Below are 16729 nucleotides of genomic sequence, written 5' to 3' on the forward strand. Positions count from 1 at the left end.
AAAATGGCAAAAACCGTGATGAAAAAGTGACAACAATGTGTGAAGAAAACGCATCAAGAAAAAGCCACAAAAGAGCAACAGAAAAGTTACAATTTTGACGCGTTTTGTAGGTCTTAGCTTTCAAATGATGGATTACACTGGCCTATAGGCTCTAACCTTTTAGATTTAGAAGGTGATTTAGAATCAGATAGAAAATGATCCCATCTTATCGTTCCACCTTGACCTTGGTAGGAAGTTATGGATCCTGATTCTGCCCCCTGTGTTAGGATTCGGGAATGATTATGCTTTGGTTAATAATCGATGCATTAAAAAAATAAAAAAATAAAAAATCAAATAAATAAATAAATAAATAAATAAATAAATAAATAAATAAATAAATAAATAAATAAATAAAAATAACATATTTTCATTTGGGCTCCAATAGCAACCAAAATGAATAACACCAAAATCAATACACGTACAATTTCAAATAGGTTAGTGCTAGATCGTATGCTCCGGAGGGACAGTCTGCTGTGAGTTTGTATAGATCTATGAGTTGGTTTGTCTAAAAATACAAATAATCCTAATCCTAACCCTAATCCTTAAAGTTAACCCCTTAACTCCCACCTGAACCGAGCACATTTTCTCCAGTTTGGCTTTACCCCAGTCCAAAAGCTTCTGGAAAAAAGCTGTGAAAATAGCAATAAAACAATGATGGAAATGTGACAAAAAAGTGAGAAAACATTTACAAAAAAGTGACGAAAAATGTATGAAAAAGTGGCAAAAATGTCTCAAGAAATTGACAAAAAAATTACGAAAATGTGACAAAATGTCACAAATAAAATTACAAAAAATTGATTAAAAAAATGTCAAAAATGTGACAAAAAATTGATTAAAAATGTACGAAAAATGTACGAAAAAATGACTAAAATGTGACAAAATGTGGCAAAAAAATTACAAAAATGTGACAAAAAATTGATTAAAAATGGACGAAAAAATGGACGAAAAAATGTGATAAAAAATCACCAAAAAGTTAAATGAGTTGAACACCCAACAAAAAAATGTTGGAAAAAGAGGTTAACCATTTCCCTGGCCCTAACCTTAATTTGTGTCATGACATCTCACGTTTTCACAGCAGACTTTCCCCCCGAAGCATACGATCTAGCACTAACCTTTCAAATACTTCCTTTTTTTCTTACCTTCTTTTGTTTTGGTTCCGCTATTCGCTTGCACTTGCGTTGTGATTGGCTGTTTGACAGAGCACGTGCGCTGCTCGCTGTGACGTAGGTGTTGTCCGATGAGCGGCGGCGAGCGCGCGACACTGGCGGTCTCTCTGTTCATTTTTAATACATTTTAGCGATAATGGTAAGCACTTTCTTTTACTGCAAATACCTGTGTGTATTGTGTAAACTGCCGGGCATGAATAAGGTTAGCAAATATTGCAATCCCACATCGCTAAATATGCTAATAAGCCACGCTTGAGCTAGCCGCTAAAGCTCGTGGTGCTAACGTGGCTATCTGCGGAAAAGGCGCACTGGCTCACATGTTTTTGTAATGCTGCGGACAGAAAGCATCAGACAGGAGTGAAAGCGTGAGACATGCACTTTTTGTGTGGCGCATGTTTTCGAGATCCCGTAAGATGAGCGGTAACTTAGATCTAAAGTGAAATATGTTCGCAATTGTCCCTGTTTTGCAAATTCGCCGTAGCCGTATTTGGCCTTGACTTCAGTAATGCTAGCTTGCGTTGCTTGCTTCAAGTTTGATGTTTGGTCATATTGGGCCCATTGATGAATTGCAAGGTTCTCGCATACTTTAGGGAAAGTGATCAGTGATTTTATATTCGAAAATAAGTGTTGCGATCGTGTGTCGATTCAGTATGAGCAACATAAACTAATGCAAGAAACATGCGAATTTGTTTTTCGCTTGATTCTTCGATATCACGGGTTTAACCTGTTAACCCCCAACTTATCCAAACACATTATCTGTTTACAGCCTCTAGGCCCGTGTGACGCTTCATTTGAAAGCTAAGACTTACAAACATGATTTTTCGCGTTGTATTTTGTATGCTTTTTCTACGTTTTTTGTTGTCACGTTTTTGTTGCACGCTTTTGTCGTCTTTTTTTTTTTTAAAGCATTTTTTTTTTTTTTACTTTTTGTTACTTATTTGTGAGTTTGTTGCTATTTGGACACTTCTTGCAAGAAACTTTTTAGATTTGGGTAATGCCGAACTGAAGAAAATGTGCTCGGTTAAGGTGGGGGTTAAGAGGTTAATCATCAAAATACTGCAATTTGAGAAATCAAAGAAATTGGCAATAAATGGTAAATAAGCATAGAATTAAGCAACGACTCCATAGTTTTGTCATTTGTTAAAGTTCTAGTGACATGAATGGTTAGGGCTGCTCGATTATTGAAAAAATAATCATCACGATTATTTTTTGTCATAATTGAAATCACGATTATTCAAACGATTATTTGTTGCCTTTAAAAAAATCCATCAAAAAAGTGACAAAAATCCATTAAAAAAATGACAAAAATCCAGCAAAAAAGTGTCAAAAATCCATTAAAAAATGACAAAAATCCAGCAAAAAAGTGTCAAAAATCCATTAAAAAAAAGACAAAAATCCAGCAAAAAATGACAAAAATCCAGCAAAAAAGTGACAAAAATCCAGCAAAAAATGACAAAAATCAATTAAAAAAAAAGACAAAAATCCAGCAAAAAATTACAAAAATCCAGCAAAAAGGTGACAAAAATCCAGCAAAAAATGACAAAAATCCAGCAAAAAATGACAAAAATCCAGCAAAAAATGACAAAAATCCAGCAAAAAATGACAAAAATCCAGCAAAAAAGTGACAAAAATCCAGCAAAAAAGTGACAAAAATCCAGCAAAAAAGTGACAAAAATCCCCCCCCCCCCAAAAAAAAATTGAAATTAAAATAAAATTAAAAATTTGAAACAAAAAAAAATTGAAAAACAATTTTATAATAGATTTTTGGCGATTATGCTAATTTTGTAATCGTTTACTGTTGTAATCGAAATCGTAATCGAATTTCGATTAATTGCACAGCCCTATGAATGGTTAATCCATACTAATTTGACAAATTAATCGATTGAAGATGTTTAGCAGAATGTGCATTGTAAACTAATTAGTTTGTTCTAAATGTATGTAGACAACTTAAAAAACTAGATTGTGACCAGTCATTTATATTTTAATTTCACCTCGGCTGTGAGGCATTAGTTAAGTGTACATACGTGTGCATTTCGAATGACACAGAAACGACTGTATGTGGAAGCATTGTCTCAATTGTTGTTCACTAAAATGTGATTTATTTTTAACTTCTCTGTAAAGGATATTCACAAGCCAAGAAGCGGCACCCAGTTTTCACCTTCTCTGCGATTGTCAAACGGATACGTTCTGCCTGAGGGCAAGCTGACTCCCAATGCCCTGTTTGTCGGTGGAATAGATATGAAGGTGAGGCATTGTTTTGGCTCAGTGCACTTCATTTCTCTCTTATGTAAATACCCCTTCTCTGTAAAAGGTTTTATTTCTTGTTCTCAACAGTATTGTGGACAGTTACTTTTATGTGGGATCGCTCAAACCCTTCGTGCAAATGGGGAGGGAGTAGTTAGAGTTCAGTGTTTGGAGACATGTTTTCTAAATGCTCTTTGATTGATAGCTGGAACACTGAGATGTAGTGCTTTGCTAAAGTGTACTATCACCCCAACAGCGTGTTTACGGAGCGCCTGGTTGTTAAGGCCCACTTCTCCACAGTTCATCCGAGCTCACGGGTAACACATTAGACCACGGTTGTGTTTGTCCTAAACACAACAGACCGAGTCCAGCTGCTCATCTCCAAGGAAGTGCGAGCGTAAAGCGCCTGGTGCTTCACAGCGTGTTGTGCGTCATTCATGTTCATCTGCGCGTTGGATCGAGGACTCGCACTGATAACATGAGTGTCCATATAACGGTGACTATGAAGTGCTCGGCTCATTCTTTTGTGGGCTTTATCCATAAGCGCATGCACAGTGAGGGTCGCACCTCTTGTTTTCATGGTCAAATCTACAGCCTTTTCCCCTGATTGTATTCATATCATGAGCTGTGTGCAGCCCGACAGAGCCATCATGTTCACCTGTTCACTCTGGCGGTTATTATTATTATTATTATGATTATTTGGATCATCGCTCCTTTGTCAGGTTAAAGCAGTACTAAGTAACTGCGCAACTGCAGGTGTAGTAGCAAGTTACGATTTTTTAATTAATTAATTGTCTTGGAGAGTAAATACTACGCTGACAGGAAAGGCGAAGGGAGAGAGGGTTACTGTACATCCAATTATACAATAGAATTTTTTTTTCACTCAAACTTGGCTGTAAATACTGTTTAAAGTGACGTTAGCCCGCAGTTAGCTTTGCCCGTTAGCATGTTAGCTTCTTCTTCGTGATTCCATTAGTGTGTATTGCTTTCTCCGCACCGGGGGCAGTCAAGTTGCAAACATGGTTTTCTGGCCAGAGACACCAGGGGGAGATGAAAGACCCTCCAATCATCCCATAAACACTTGTATTACCCCCACAGGGACTACGGGAAGGATTTATTAAGGTAAATAAGTTACTTAGTACTGCTTTAAAGGCGGGTCCCTGTAAGCTGCACCAGTTGAGAACCACAAGCCTAAACCACGTGGTGAACACTAACAGGTTATTAAACATATCAAAGCCTCAGAGAGAAAAGGACATTCTGTTTTTTTTGTGCTGGATCTTGCGCTGCTGAAATAATTGCAGGCTTTGCAGGTTTTGCTAATTGCGGCGGTTCATTTTGTCAGTTTGATTTGATTGCAATCATTCAAATTGATCCGACAAAAACACTGTAAATGTCATTCGACTTAGCACAGGCAATGATCAGTATTGAAATGAGGGGTGTGACTGTTTGGAGGCCACCTGTGAAGATTGAATCGGACAATGCGTTACTCCATCACTCCACAATGTGTAGAACAAAGTCTGCAGAGGGTTGAGCGGTTGGAGCCTTTACGGTATCTCACAAACTACACAAGACACGGACTCAAAACTTCTCCCACTCACTTATAGGTTTATCAACAACAATTAGGCCAAGTTTGAGCACATTTCTTGATCAAATGTTGTTGATTTGTCAGGGAACGACTTGATCCCTGGGTGGGAAACACCGATTTACATTCGAAACATGTATCTAGATTAAAATATTTGGGTCTGCACCAGCTCCCATCAGGGCAGTTTTATTCACGCACATTATTAATTCCAAAAATAGGGCACTCCTAAAACGATGGCATAATTGGGGAACCAGAATGACGGATTAGTCCCACAGGAGCAGTTTGGGTGTTGGATTAAGCTGAAACTGAGTAAGTGACGGTCTGAAATCATCTATTCCCAAAAAGGTGGATGAAACTGAAATGCGCGACTTCTTCGAGCGATTTGGGCCTGTGAAGGAAGTGAAAATCATCACGTACCGCGGAGGGATCTGCAAAGGGTGAGCGCTGACTTCTGTCACAGTGTGTCCTTCAGAGTCTCATCGTTCTCCTCTGCTCAGGTACGGCTTTGTGTACTTCAGCGACGAGGTCAACATTCACGCAATCATCGAAGTGAGTTTTCCCACAAGTCAGATTACTTTATGTGCTCACTGCTGTTTGGAGTAATGGTTTTGTTTTTCTTTTAACCACAGCAACAGATCAGTTTTAAGGGCCGTAAACTCAAGTTGGGCCCCGCCATCATGAAAGAAAGAAATGCAAGTAAGTGTCTATGTGACAAACGGTTGGTCAGTCCCTCCAGGAGTTTTCGACATCGCGATCGCAACTATTTACACACATGTAAAGTTCAGGCAAATGAAGTATCCAGGCAAACGTAAAGTCCTAATAAACGTTGGCAGCAGGTGGCGGCGTGCGGCGTGTGTCCCCTGTCCGTGGACTCGTCAGCACGGCAAGGAAAAACCCAAAAACCAAGGGGGAGAAAAGAGAAACCTTTGGGAGAACCACAGAAGGAGAGATCCACTCCCATGGACGGACAGGCTATAGAGACCCAGGGCCGACGGGAGTCCCTGAGCAGACGGGCCAAGATCGTGCAGTCCTCGTTGTCCAATCCCTCCAGGCGGGGTTTCTCCGTTCATCCGGGTTCCTCCGTTCGATCTAGACGGGCACTCCCGAGGGGTAGTGGGACAGGAGACGCCATGTGAATAGTAATGAACTACAGATGAGAGAAATATTGCATCATAATAGGACAAAGTTTGCAGAAAGGAGAGGATAGCGCTCAGTGTACCGCACCCTGTTCACACTAACCTGTACATTGTTCATGTGTAGCTTTGAGCAAATCAAGTTCAGTTCAGCATTAACCGCTTAAAGCAGTATTAAGTAACTCTTCAGCCTAGAGGCCATGAGCGCAACTGCAGGTGTAGTAGCAAGTTACCATTTTTTAATTTATTAATTGTGGAGAGTAATCTTGGAGAGTAAATACTACGCTGACAGGAAAGGCGAAGGGAGAGAGGGTTACTGTGCATCCAATTATACAATGGAAATATTTTTTTTCACTCAAACTTGGCTGTAAATACTGTTTAAAGTGACGTTAGCCCGCAGTTAGCTTTGCCCGTTAGCATGTTAGCTTCTTCTTCGTGATTACATTAGTGTGTATTGCTTTCTCCGGTCTGGTGGCAGTCAAGTTGCAAACATGGTTTTCTGGCCAGAGACACCAGGGGGAGAGGAAAAACCCTCCAATCATCCCATAAACACTTGTATTACCCCCACAGGGACTACGGAAAGGATTTATTAAGGTAAATAAGTTACTTAGTACTGCTTTAACCCTCACCTGAACCGAGCACAATTTCTCCAGTTTGGCTTTAAATCTAAACGACTTTTGAAAAAAACAGCGACAAAAACGAGGATGAAAACGCAATGCCTCACAGACTATTTTTCCTCTTTGAAACAGCTGCACAGGGAAAAGGAGGAGGAGGAGTGGGAGGGGCTTATGGTCACTCTCACAGAGGGAAGTGAAACTGGTGGATAGTAAAAAAAAAATTGCATCTTCTAATTCTCGTAAAATTGTGATGATGTGTTTGAAATGGTTGCCTAAAAAACCTGCAAAAAATCTGTTGGAAGTGGCCAACAACAGGCATGAAAATGGCCTGTGAAATCCTAGAGGGCCTGGTCAGTAGTTCTGAAGCCTGTTGTTCTGTGCCTCAGGGTCTCTGCCTCCCCACATGTTCGGAGCGTCTCCATGGATCAATCCCACACAGTACTTCTACTGCTCGTGCTGCTCGCCCATGGGTGGGGGTCTGCCGCAGCCGTCACCCATCATCGGTGGAGGGAGCCCGTACACTCCGGTATGTCACAGACTCACTATAACGTGTATGCTGTGCTCATGTGAAAACCTTGAGTTACTGTATAATTAAATGAATTAGCTACCCTTTAGACAGGCCTGCTGTATTTTCCTGTATCCTACTGCAGAGACAGGTGCTGCTGAGCCATTCTACGGGTGCTGCATCTCCTCTAAAGCTCCAGCTGCAGCTCCAATATAGAAACCAGTATAGTGACCTGTTCTGTTTTTCTCCCAGCCGTACTATTCCAGTTTTGGAGGAGTCATGGTTCCGCCGATGCCAGTGAACTACACACAGAATCCTTATGCGTACCAGGTACTGTACCCCCTCTGAGTGACCACATGCTGCTGCTCATGTGACGAGCCTGACCAATCCTGCCCCTCCCTCTGCAGTACTCGCCTCCACAGTGGAGCCAGGAGCACAGGTCTCGACCGGTCAGCCAGGTGAACTCTTTGTACTGTTTGTTCAAATGAAATGTTGAGATGAGTAAAGTACACATGTTTTATTAGATGGGTATTGTTAAGGATTTATCGATATTATTACTCTTATTGAGCCGGTGCTTTTAACAGGATTCTTAAAAGAGGGGGAGAGGGGGTGGGGGGGGGCGGTGGTGGCGGTGACGTGGGCCATTGCATTTTAAACCATAACCCTCAGCCACATTGACCGCAGCGACAGTACTATACGACACGCGTTATGGAAAAAAATGTACAAATTTACAAAATGCAATATGTGGCGGCCGGTATTGATTCTGTGCCGGTGCGCCACAGATAAGTCTATGTGTCACTGTTTGTTATTACATTTAGTAAATTGTGTATCAGTTTCCTGCCTAGGGACAGATGGAAACTAGCATCTCTGCTATAATCTGGCATATTTACAGTGCACATGTGCAACTGTTCATTAAAGGGATATTTCAGGATTTTTGACATACGGCCTCATTTCCTAGTTATCCAGAGTGTTGCTGGTACCTGGAGATATTTTTTTATTCATGCAGTTCTTGTGTTTGAAGAGTTTCGTGGCTAGTGCAAGGCTAGCGCATTTCTATGGTATCAGCTAGCCTGCATTAAAAACAGTGTGACCCGCTCCACAGAGCACCTGAGGTAAATCACTTGTAACACCAGACTAACCATATAAATGTCTGTGTCCATAGAATAATTTTTGGAATATAACTGACCTGCGTCACATGAATGATCACATTTTGAGGGACTATTTTCTAGCAGATCACTCCGCCGCCGCGTAGCTTATACAACGAAGCTGATGCTTCTCAAATATAAGGTATTTTAAATGCAAAATGGTTAAAATGACTCTATGGACACAGACATTTATATGGTTTGTCTGGTGTTATAAGTGATTTGCCTCAGGTGCTCTGTGGAGCGGGTCACACTGTTTTTAATGCAGGCTGGCTGATATCGTAGAAATGTGCTAGCCTCGCACTAGCCTAGCACCACGGAACTCTTCAAACATAAGAACTGCATGAATTACAAAAAAAAACATCTCCAGGCACCAGCAACACTCTGGATAACGAGGAAATGAGGCCCTATGTCAAAAATCTTGAAATATCCCTTTAATATGCACTGTCCCTATCAAATAAATAAACGATGCATTTTATGAGTAGGAATGGTGACCAAAACCTGGTATGAAAACAGCCCCGGAGATAAGTGGATGTTCATCTGAAGAGTCGCTCTGATTTCACGGAGCCAAATCAAAGGGCCGCCCTCCTTCTCATGGATGCGTTTCCTGCAGCTCGTCTAGGGCTGGCCGATTTTGGAAGAAAAAAAAAAGCACGATTATTCTCCCCATATTGATCAATCTCGCTTTTTTCATAGTAAATTAAATACACCTTGCTGGTTCATAAAATTAGATCCATATTCAAACCTCAGCTCAAACAAAAACAAATGCTTTCATCAAGCCTCATTTAACGCACAAAGGTCTTCCATTGTCTCGCCCAAACTCACAAACTAGGCACTGTTTGTGCCAAAGAAATGACTGTAAGCCTGTGGATTATAAAGCCCCACGACGATTATTGAGATTGACCAAAGTAGAAAGTGCGATTTCGATTAAATTTCCATGAATTGCCCGGCCCTAATCTCATGCCCTCCGTAATGTCCTCTTCAGCTCGAACCACCGATGCCACTGTAACAGGCTTAAATGTCGAAATAATAAAGTGGACATGCTCCTCGTCTTTATTGAAATAATCCGGTCCTGTCTAAAATTAAAAGTCTTACATTTGTAGTTTAGATACCCAATTACATCCAATGCAAATGTAGAGCAATACGATATATATATATATAACCCTCCCTACCCAACACACTTTTGTAATGGGAGATTGAAACGGTTTTGCACGAGCCTTTTTTATTCATAATCTATATCTGCACTGAAAGCATGCCAGCTATAACTCATTATAATGTAGGATCTGCACTTCATTTCAGTTGTTGGGGCACTAGATGTCCACAAGAGGGAGCTGTTTCTCAAGGCTACAGCAGAAACACAGCAGCAGAACTTTAGTCTTTCTCTAAAATGATGGATCAGGTTTATTGGCGTATTTAAAGGTACTTTTGAAACAGGTCATCACTTCCTGTGCCTGTAACGCGTTTGTTTTGCAGAACTTTGTGGACTGTGGAGTTCAGACGATGCTGACGGTTCTGTAACGCGCTGACCCGTCTCAGGTAAAACAACACTGAGTTGAAAAAATTGGGAGAATGGAGTGCTACTCGGATGTAAAAAGTTGTATAGGTTTAGTCTTTTGGGTGCTCTTCAGTGCAGGGATCAGTTTCAGCTAAAAATCAAACAAACTGAGGCACTCCGAAGGTGGAAATATTAAAAAGCCTTTATTTAAACATGGCTAGATAAGGTAAAATTGCCAACGCGTTTCGGCTCTTTGGGTCTTCAACACTGAGACCCAAATGCACGAACATGAATATATGTGGTTTTATTCATCAATGCCATAGATGATTTCTCTTATTGATCTGTTTATCGACGCTCATTTGACTTTTTCACCTTGTTGAGCCAGTGTTGATAAGGACGTGTCGAGGTGGAGTCACATCGCGCACAAGCAGCGTGTTAGTCATTTGTGTTTTCTATCTCTACCTTCATCTGATTCTTTTGAACGTCATACTTTCTGCCCTGAATGATGCCGTGCAACTCGAGCAGAAGCACATGAAGCACGTGCACATTGTTTGGTTCTTCAGTGTACAGCAGCTGCATGTTTCTAAGACTCAGATGGACTCGCTCCTAAAACAGCGGAGACTTTAGTTTGTGATGAAAGTGGTGCGTTGATAATTGTGCAGTCTTAAAGGGGCATTATGTCACTTTTATGTGGAAAATAAGTAAATATTCATATTTTACATTTTATTGACCCAGCAGTTGTATGGGTGGTTCACATAGTGCTTTGATTTTTCATCTTTATCCTCTTGACGCTCTAGGATCAGTTGTTTTTTAGGTCCAGAAACTCCAAAAGAAAATGAAGGCGCTAAGCTAACCACCCATGCAACAACTTTAACAACTTTCTTTTTTTTTTTGCATAAAAAGTTGCTTGATGCACCTTTAATTAACACAAAATTACAATTAAAGGGGGCCTATTATGCAAAATCGACTTTTTCAAGCTTTACATCATGTTATTAAGTCATTCCCTCATTAAAACCATGCCTAAAGTGTTGCCTTGGCACATTCACGTATTTTCGAGTAATCTGTAGAAACTCTGATGGCGGCCATTTTAGGGATAAAACGCCTGATTCCTTTCAGGAAACGCCCTCGACCTCCAGGATACGCCTCCGACCTTTCGTCACCAGCCGAGTAACCAACCACTGCTCCTCAGCAGAACCCCCTCCCCGCAGTGTCTAGCCCTAAGATGTAAACAGAGTCATCATGGAGGATTAGCTTCATGTGTTGTGAACCGGAGCCACAGCAGACTTTTACAAAGACACACATCAGTGTTTCTGTTACCGAAACACCCAGGATTAAAACCGGTGACAAGAACACTTATTTCAGTGTCTGGTTCTGCGCTGGGCCTTGATGATGCGCAGAGCCTCCGGAGAAAGCTAATGCTAAGCTAAACCTCGAGTCATCACGTGAAAACGAGAAATATGCACAAATAAAGTCAATAAAACCACCACACACATAAAGAACCGTTTAACAATGATCACACACGGAGCCAGGCTTGTTGATTTGGAAGTTTATTGCTCACATTTCATCTACAATGGGTCATAGCCGAGTGGTTTTCTCCCGGAGCTAACAAGCTAGCCGCGACAAGCTAACGGGAAAATTCACTGAATACAAGCATATTATGCATTGAAAACGTCACTAAAACAGGCAACTGCTTGAAGCAGCCTTTATGATGATCACACACGGAGCCTGGCTTGTTGATTGTGTAGTTTATTGCTCACATTTCATCTACAGTGAGTCGTAGCCGAGTGGTTTCTCTCGGAGCTAAGGCACTATTAGCTGCGACAAGCTAACAACCTTCACCTTCACAACATTAATTGAAAACAGGCAGCATATTATGCACAAATAACGTCAATAAAGCCGGCAACTACTCGAAGCAGCCTTTACGATGATCACACAATGAGCCTGGCTTTACACATGTGTGGTTTATTACAGACTTTTCATCAACAATGAGCTGTAGTCGATTATAACAAGCTAACGGGTAACCTCGAAAAACCATTGTCCACCTGCACAGATAATGTCCGTCTTTGAATCGTATGGGCTCCTGCAGATCCTGGTGTCGTCCATGGGGGTATAGTTAGAGATCCATAGGGCATGGCAGATGCAAAGAGATAGCCTCCAAACAGCAGTTATTTTTCAGGCAAGAGCCCCTTCCAAGCGTCCGGTGTGGAAGGTTTGTTTCCAAATAATATCCTGTGTGGCCATTGTTCACAAAGTGATAAACAGTAGGTCCTTTCCAACAATAAAAATTAAAATGCACCGATCGTAGTTTCAATACTTGAGACAACGAGCGGAGTGTTGTTGTGATGCCACAGACAGCGTGTGGAGGGGGCGTGTCGGAAAGGGTCAGAGGTTCTTAAAGAGACAGAGGCCTATTTCAAGTCATTTGCTAACGCCATTTTGAAAGAGCAATTTTATACAAGGCAGTTATTCTAATTTACTGCATTGACAGACCAACAGAAGGTTTCGTCATCATTGTAGTGTCCTATAGACTGGTGCTATGTGGCTGAAAAAAGCATAATACCCCCTCTTTAACCTTTTGGAAAACCCCGCCCCCAAATGGTCATTGTCCAATCATACCTCATAGCAACTGTTGCTATCAGACTTTATCCAATATCCTTCCATACAAAGGAATGCCCCGTTTTCTCCCATTTCTTTCTCAAAAAACAAACTATAAAACAGGACCTGCTAACTTTTGAGCCACGGTGAGATTATTCACCATCCGATGACTCTGCTGCTGTAATGTCTGACACGTTTACTTTCTTAATGCGCCTGCACATGTCAGGTTAAATCTGGGACGACTGGTCGTTACAGTTACACTTGGGTAGGGCTGTGCAATTAATCGAAATTCGATTACGATTTCGATTACAACAGTAAACGATTCCAAAATTAGCATAATCGCCCAAAAATTTTTTGGGGGGATTTTTGTCACTTTTTTGATGGATTTTTGTCATTTTTTTGATGGATTTTTGTCACTTTTTTGATGGATTTTTGTCATTTTTTGATGGATTTTTGTCATTTTTTTTGATGGATTTTTGTCATTTTTTTAATGGATTTTTGTCACTTTTTTGATGGATTTTTGTCTTTTTTTGATGGATTTTTGTCACTTTTTTGATGGATTTTTGTCACTTTTTTTGATGGATTTTTGTCACTTTTTTAATGGATTTTTGTCATTTTTTTGATGGAGGCAACAAATAATCGTTTGAATAATCGTGATTTCAATTATGACAAAAATAATCGTGATTATTATTTTTTCAATAATCGAGCAGCCCTACACTTGGGTACAGAGGTCTTTAGCCTGAGTGGGCTTTCAGATGGGAGTCAGAAGTGCACTCAGCACCTGAAGGTTTAGCAAGCTACCTCCACAATAACGCTCTGTGAAGGTAGAGAATTTCAGTAGAGAATGGGACTTTTGCCTCCATAGTTATAGCGTTCCCTCCTTTACATGTTTTAAATACATGCCTCCATTGCACATTGCACCTTGCATCTTGCCTCGATCTGGAGGATATTGTGCTGATATTTCACCAAATAAAGTCACTAACACGCACCTCTCCATAGTGCTGTCACAATATAAAGATTTCAAAGTCGATTTCAATGCTAAAAATAAAACTCGATTCTCAATACCGATTTCTATACCGCGACAAAAGAAAATCCCCTTTTAAAATAGGGCTGAAAGATATATTGTATCAATATCAAGATATCTTGTATCAATATCAAGATATGAAAGTTTGTCTATTGTTCAGCCCTATTTAAGATATATATTTGCTGTTTCTTTCCGTCTGCTCTGTATTATCTACATTTTAGAATTCTCAAATATATTAGTTTATTCTGATCTACCATGACATTATTGTAATATGTTTAATTTGAACTCTCTATTGAACTGTTTTGCATTTTCATAGACAAATGCTTAAACTGTAGTGGATTTGGCCGATGACCGTCAGGTTCAACACTGTCTCTGCCTTCATGAACATAACGGTCACCGCTGTCACATTGAGGAGCAGAACAGCAGCACAATGTCAAAACTGGCCAGGATACATTGTAACTATACAGTTGACATCGGTTTACTTTCATTCTGTTGAGAATTTTTAGGTGAAAAACGGCTTAATAACCAACTACTTTCGACCTGGTACTGCAGCAGTAATCAGATCCTTTATTTCGACAATTTTATTCAGGGTTCAAGTGAGTACTTTAAAGGGATCTTTCAGGATTTTTGACTTAGGGCCTCGTTTCCTCGTTATCCAGAGTGTTGTTGATTTCTGGAGATATTTTTTTTTTGTAATTCATGCAGTTCTTATGTTTGAAGAGTCAGGCTAGTGCAAGGCTAGTGCATTTCTATGGTATCAGCTAGCCTGCATTAAAAAACAGTGTGACCCGTTCCACAGAGCACCTGAGGCAAATCACTTATAACACCAGACTAACCATATAAATGTCTGTGTCCATAGAATCATTTTTGGAATAAAACTGACCTTGTATCACATGAATGATCGCATTTTGAGGGACTATTTTCTAGCAGATCACTCCGCCGCTGCGTAGCTTATACAACCACGAAGCTGATGCTGCTCAAATATAAGTTATTTTAAATGCAAAATGGTTCAAATTATTCCATCGACAAAGACATTTATATGTTTTTTTATATATATTTATACGCACAACCCTACTTCTCCCATATTATAACGGCAGAGCTAGCATTCAATTGCTAAGGGGGCGGGGCTTTTGCGAAAGGTCAGTTGGAATGATCAGAATTTGCAAATCTCAAAGGCTGTAAATCAACTGTGCAAAACAAAATCCTTTCGTAAAATGTTTCAAATGTCTGGTGTGTTGAAAAAGTGTGACATTTCTCTCTTTTGTTTCCCCCATTCGAAGGCCACACAGGAAAAAACAAGAAGAAACAACGCTGACGTTTTAGAAGTCTTGGGTTTTCCATTTCCCGATGCATCTCCACGGAGCTCTTCACTTTCCGCGCGAACTCCAATCACTGCCTCCGTCTTTTAAGCTCCCCCCCCCCCCCGGATCATCGCCACAGCCTCCTCACCTTCACCAGTGCCACGGGCTCTCACTTCCTTTTACCAACTCCATCCTCGGGGACCGGACTTTTAATCCCAACCACCCTTTTGTATATTTATATGCCTAATCTTTTAATAATTTATTTTTTTTGGAATCCTTTTTATGTGTCGTTCGGCTTCTTTCTCGCGCCCGCTAAAAGGCTCTCCGTTCACATCTCGAGTCGCGGTTTCCGGTTCGGGTGAAAAGGCTCATCCGTACCGGGCGCCTTCAGTTCAACACCCAAGGCTGGTTTGTTTTAAAAAAGCGGTACGTTTGTGGTACCGTCGCTCCAGTCCAATCACGACATCAAATTTCCCCATCGCCAATCAACTGGGACACGTTTTATCTCCATATTCTTTTGGAAAATTAGGACACGACAAGTGTAGCTTGATCAGTTTGTGGGGGTTGATTTTCACACAGTTCTGGTGAGGTTTGCGGTTTTCTTTGGAGTTTTGTTGGGGAAAGTAGCACTACAGAGTTTTGTTTTTCGCTGGTGTCGGCATATTCGTGTTTCTGTTTTGTCCATAGTTTGGTGTATTTCAGTTCCACACTCGAGGAGTTTGAGCCGCACAGTTGTTCGGTGGGAAGTTTGTTTCATTTCTTTTCTTGACAGTTTCATTTGTTCAGAGAGCCTCGGGACTGCACTGTTTTGTTTCGGGTGCGTTTGTTGTGTTCATTCTTTTGGGGGGGTTTTCAATCATTTTGTCAAAAAATAAATATGTATGTGATCATAGTAATCCGTGATATGTTGATTTTTGCTTTAAACATCTTGCAGTGTTTTTTCAGAGACTTCTGGAGAGACTTTGGAGAAAAGCTGTTACCAGTTGCCTGTTACTCTCTATATTTTAATCTTTCATTTTCATTTGAAGCTTTTCACTCCCAACTAATAGAATAAAATACTGGGTCTACTGCAGCTGTGCCCGATGACCTGAACATCCTGAATGACTCGGGCTCAGGGAACCACACACGGATCGGCCGCCACAGCTTCCACATCTTAACCTCAGTGAGGGTCTGGGGATTGTGCTGTAGGAGGTTTTGCACAGTGGTCAAACTCTCCCATCATTGATACAAGATTTTGGTGAAAAATTAATACAACTCTGGACCAAATATTAGAGCTTTTTTTTTTGGTCAGGCAGTCAATGTATAGTAATACCTTTCAGCGGTAGTTACTCAAGTACATGTACTTAAAGGCACACTGTGTAACATTTTGGACTATACTGTTGCCTTCAGCGCAAAATATGCAGATAATGACCAGCTTTTTACTGTGGGTGATCAAAGACTGGATTTGGATGAGAACTTCTCCATGGAGACGACCCCCCTCTCGGTAAAGTTCGTCATGTCTTAGGAGAGCTGAGCCGCTCACCGCAAAGGCACGTGAATGTTTTTACATTTAGGAGGTATTTTTCAATTTTGAAAGTATCTGGCATAAAATAAATGATTGTATCTCAATATTATTTATTGGTTCAAATTCTACACAGTGTGGCTTTAAAGGGGCTAGAAGCAAGTTAGCCATTTTATACTCGCTACTGCCACCTTAGGTCATACGTGTAACTGCAGCTTCTATGTTAAGCTCGTGCATGACGGCACTTTGGACCCACAGTAACACCTTTCTGAGTGACAGTGCAGGATTTTAGAGGCAGTTAACAGGTCTGAGCTCATTCTATACATTAGGACATGGATCGAACATCTGGGGGAGGAAAATACTGAATTTTAACATTTTTAAACTC

At 40.7% G+C, this 16729-nt stretch overlaps 1 protein-coding gene across 1 annotated transcript; it reads left to right on the forward strand.

The window, feature by feature from the left end:
* Positions 1–1398: 1398 nt before the first annotated feature.
* dazl (deleted in azoospermia-like) lies at positions 1399–9946 on the forward strand (the record flags this gene model as incomplete). Its single annotated transcript, XM_079570310.1, has 8 exons — positions 1399–1407; positions 3327–3449; positions 5377–5468; positions 5529–5580; positions 5661–5727; positions 7168–7307; positions 7539–7616; positions 9902–9946. 8 exons carry the CDS (start codon positions 1399–1401, stop codon positions 9944–9946), a joined length of 606 nt encoding a protein of 201 aa, XP_079426436.1.
* Positions 9947–16729: the final 6783 nt, after the last annotated feature.

This window comes from Gobius niger (genome assembly GCF_951799975.1).
Source record: "Gobius niger genome assembly, chromosome: 14".
Classification (NCBI taxonomy): domain Eukaryota; kingdom Metazoa; phylum Chordata; class Actinopteri; order Gobiiformes; family Gobiidae; genus Gobius; species Gobius niger.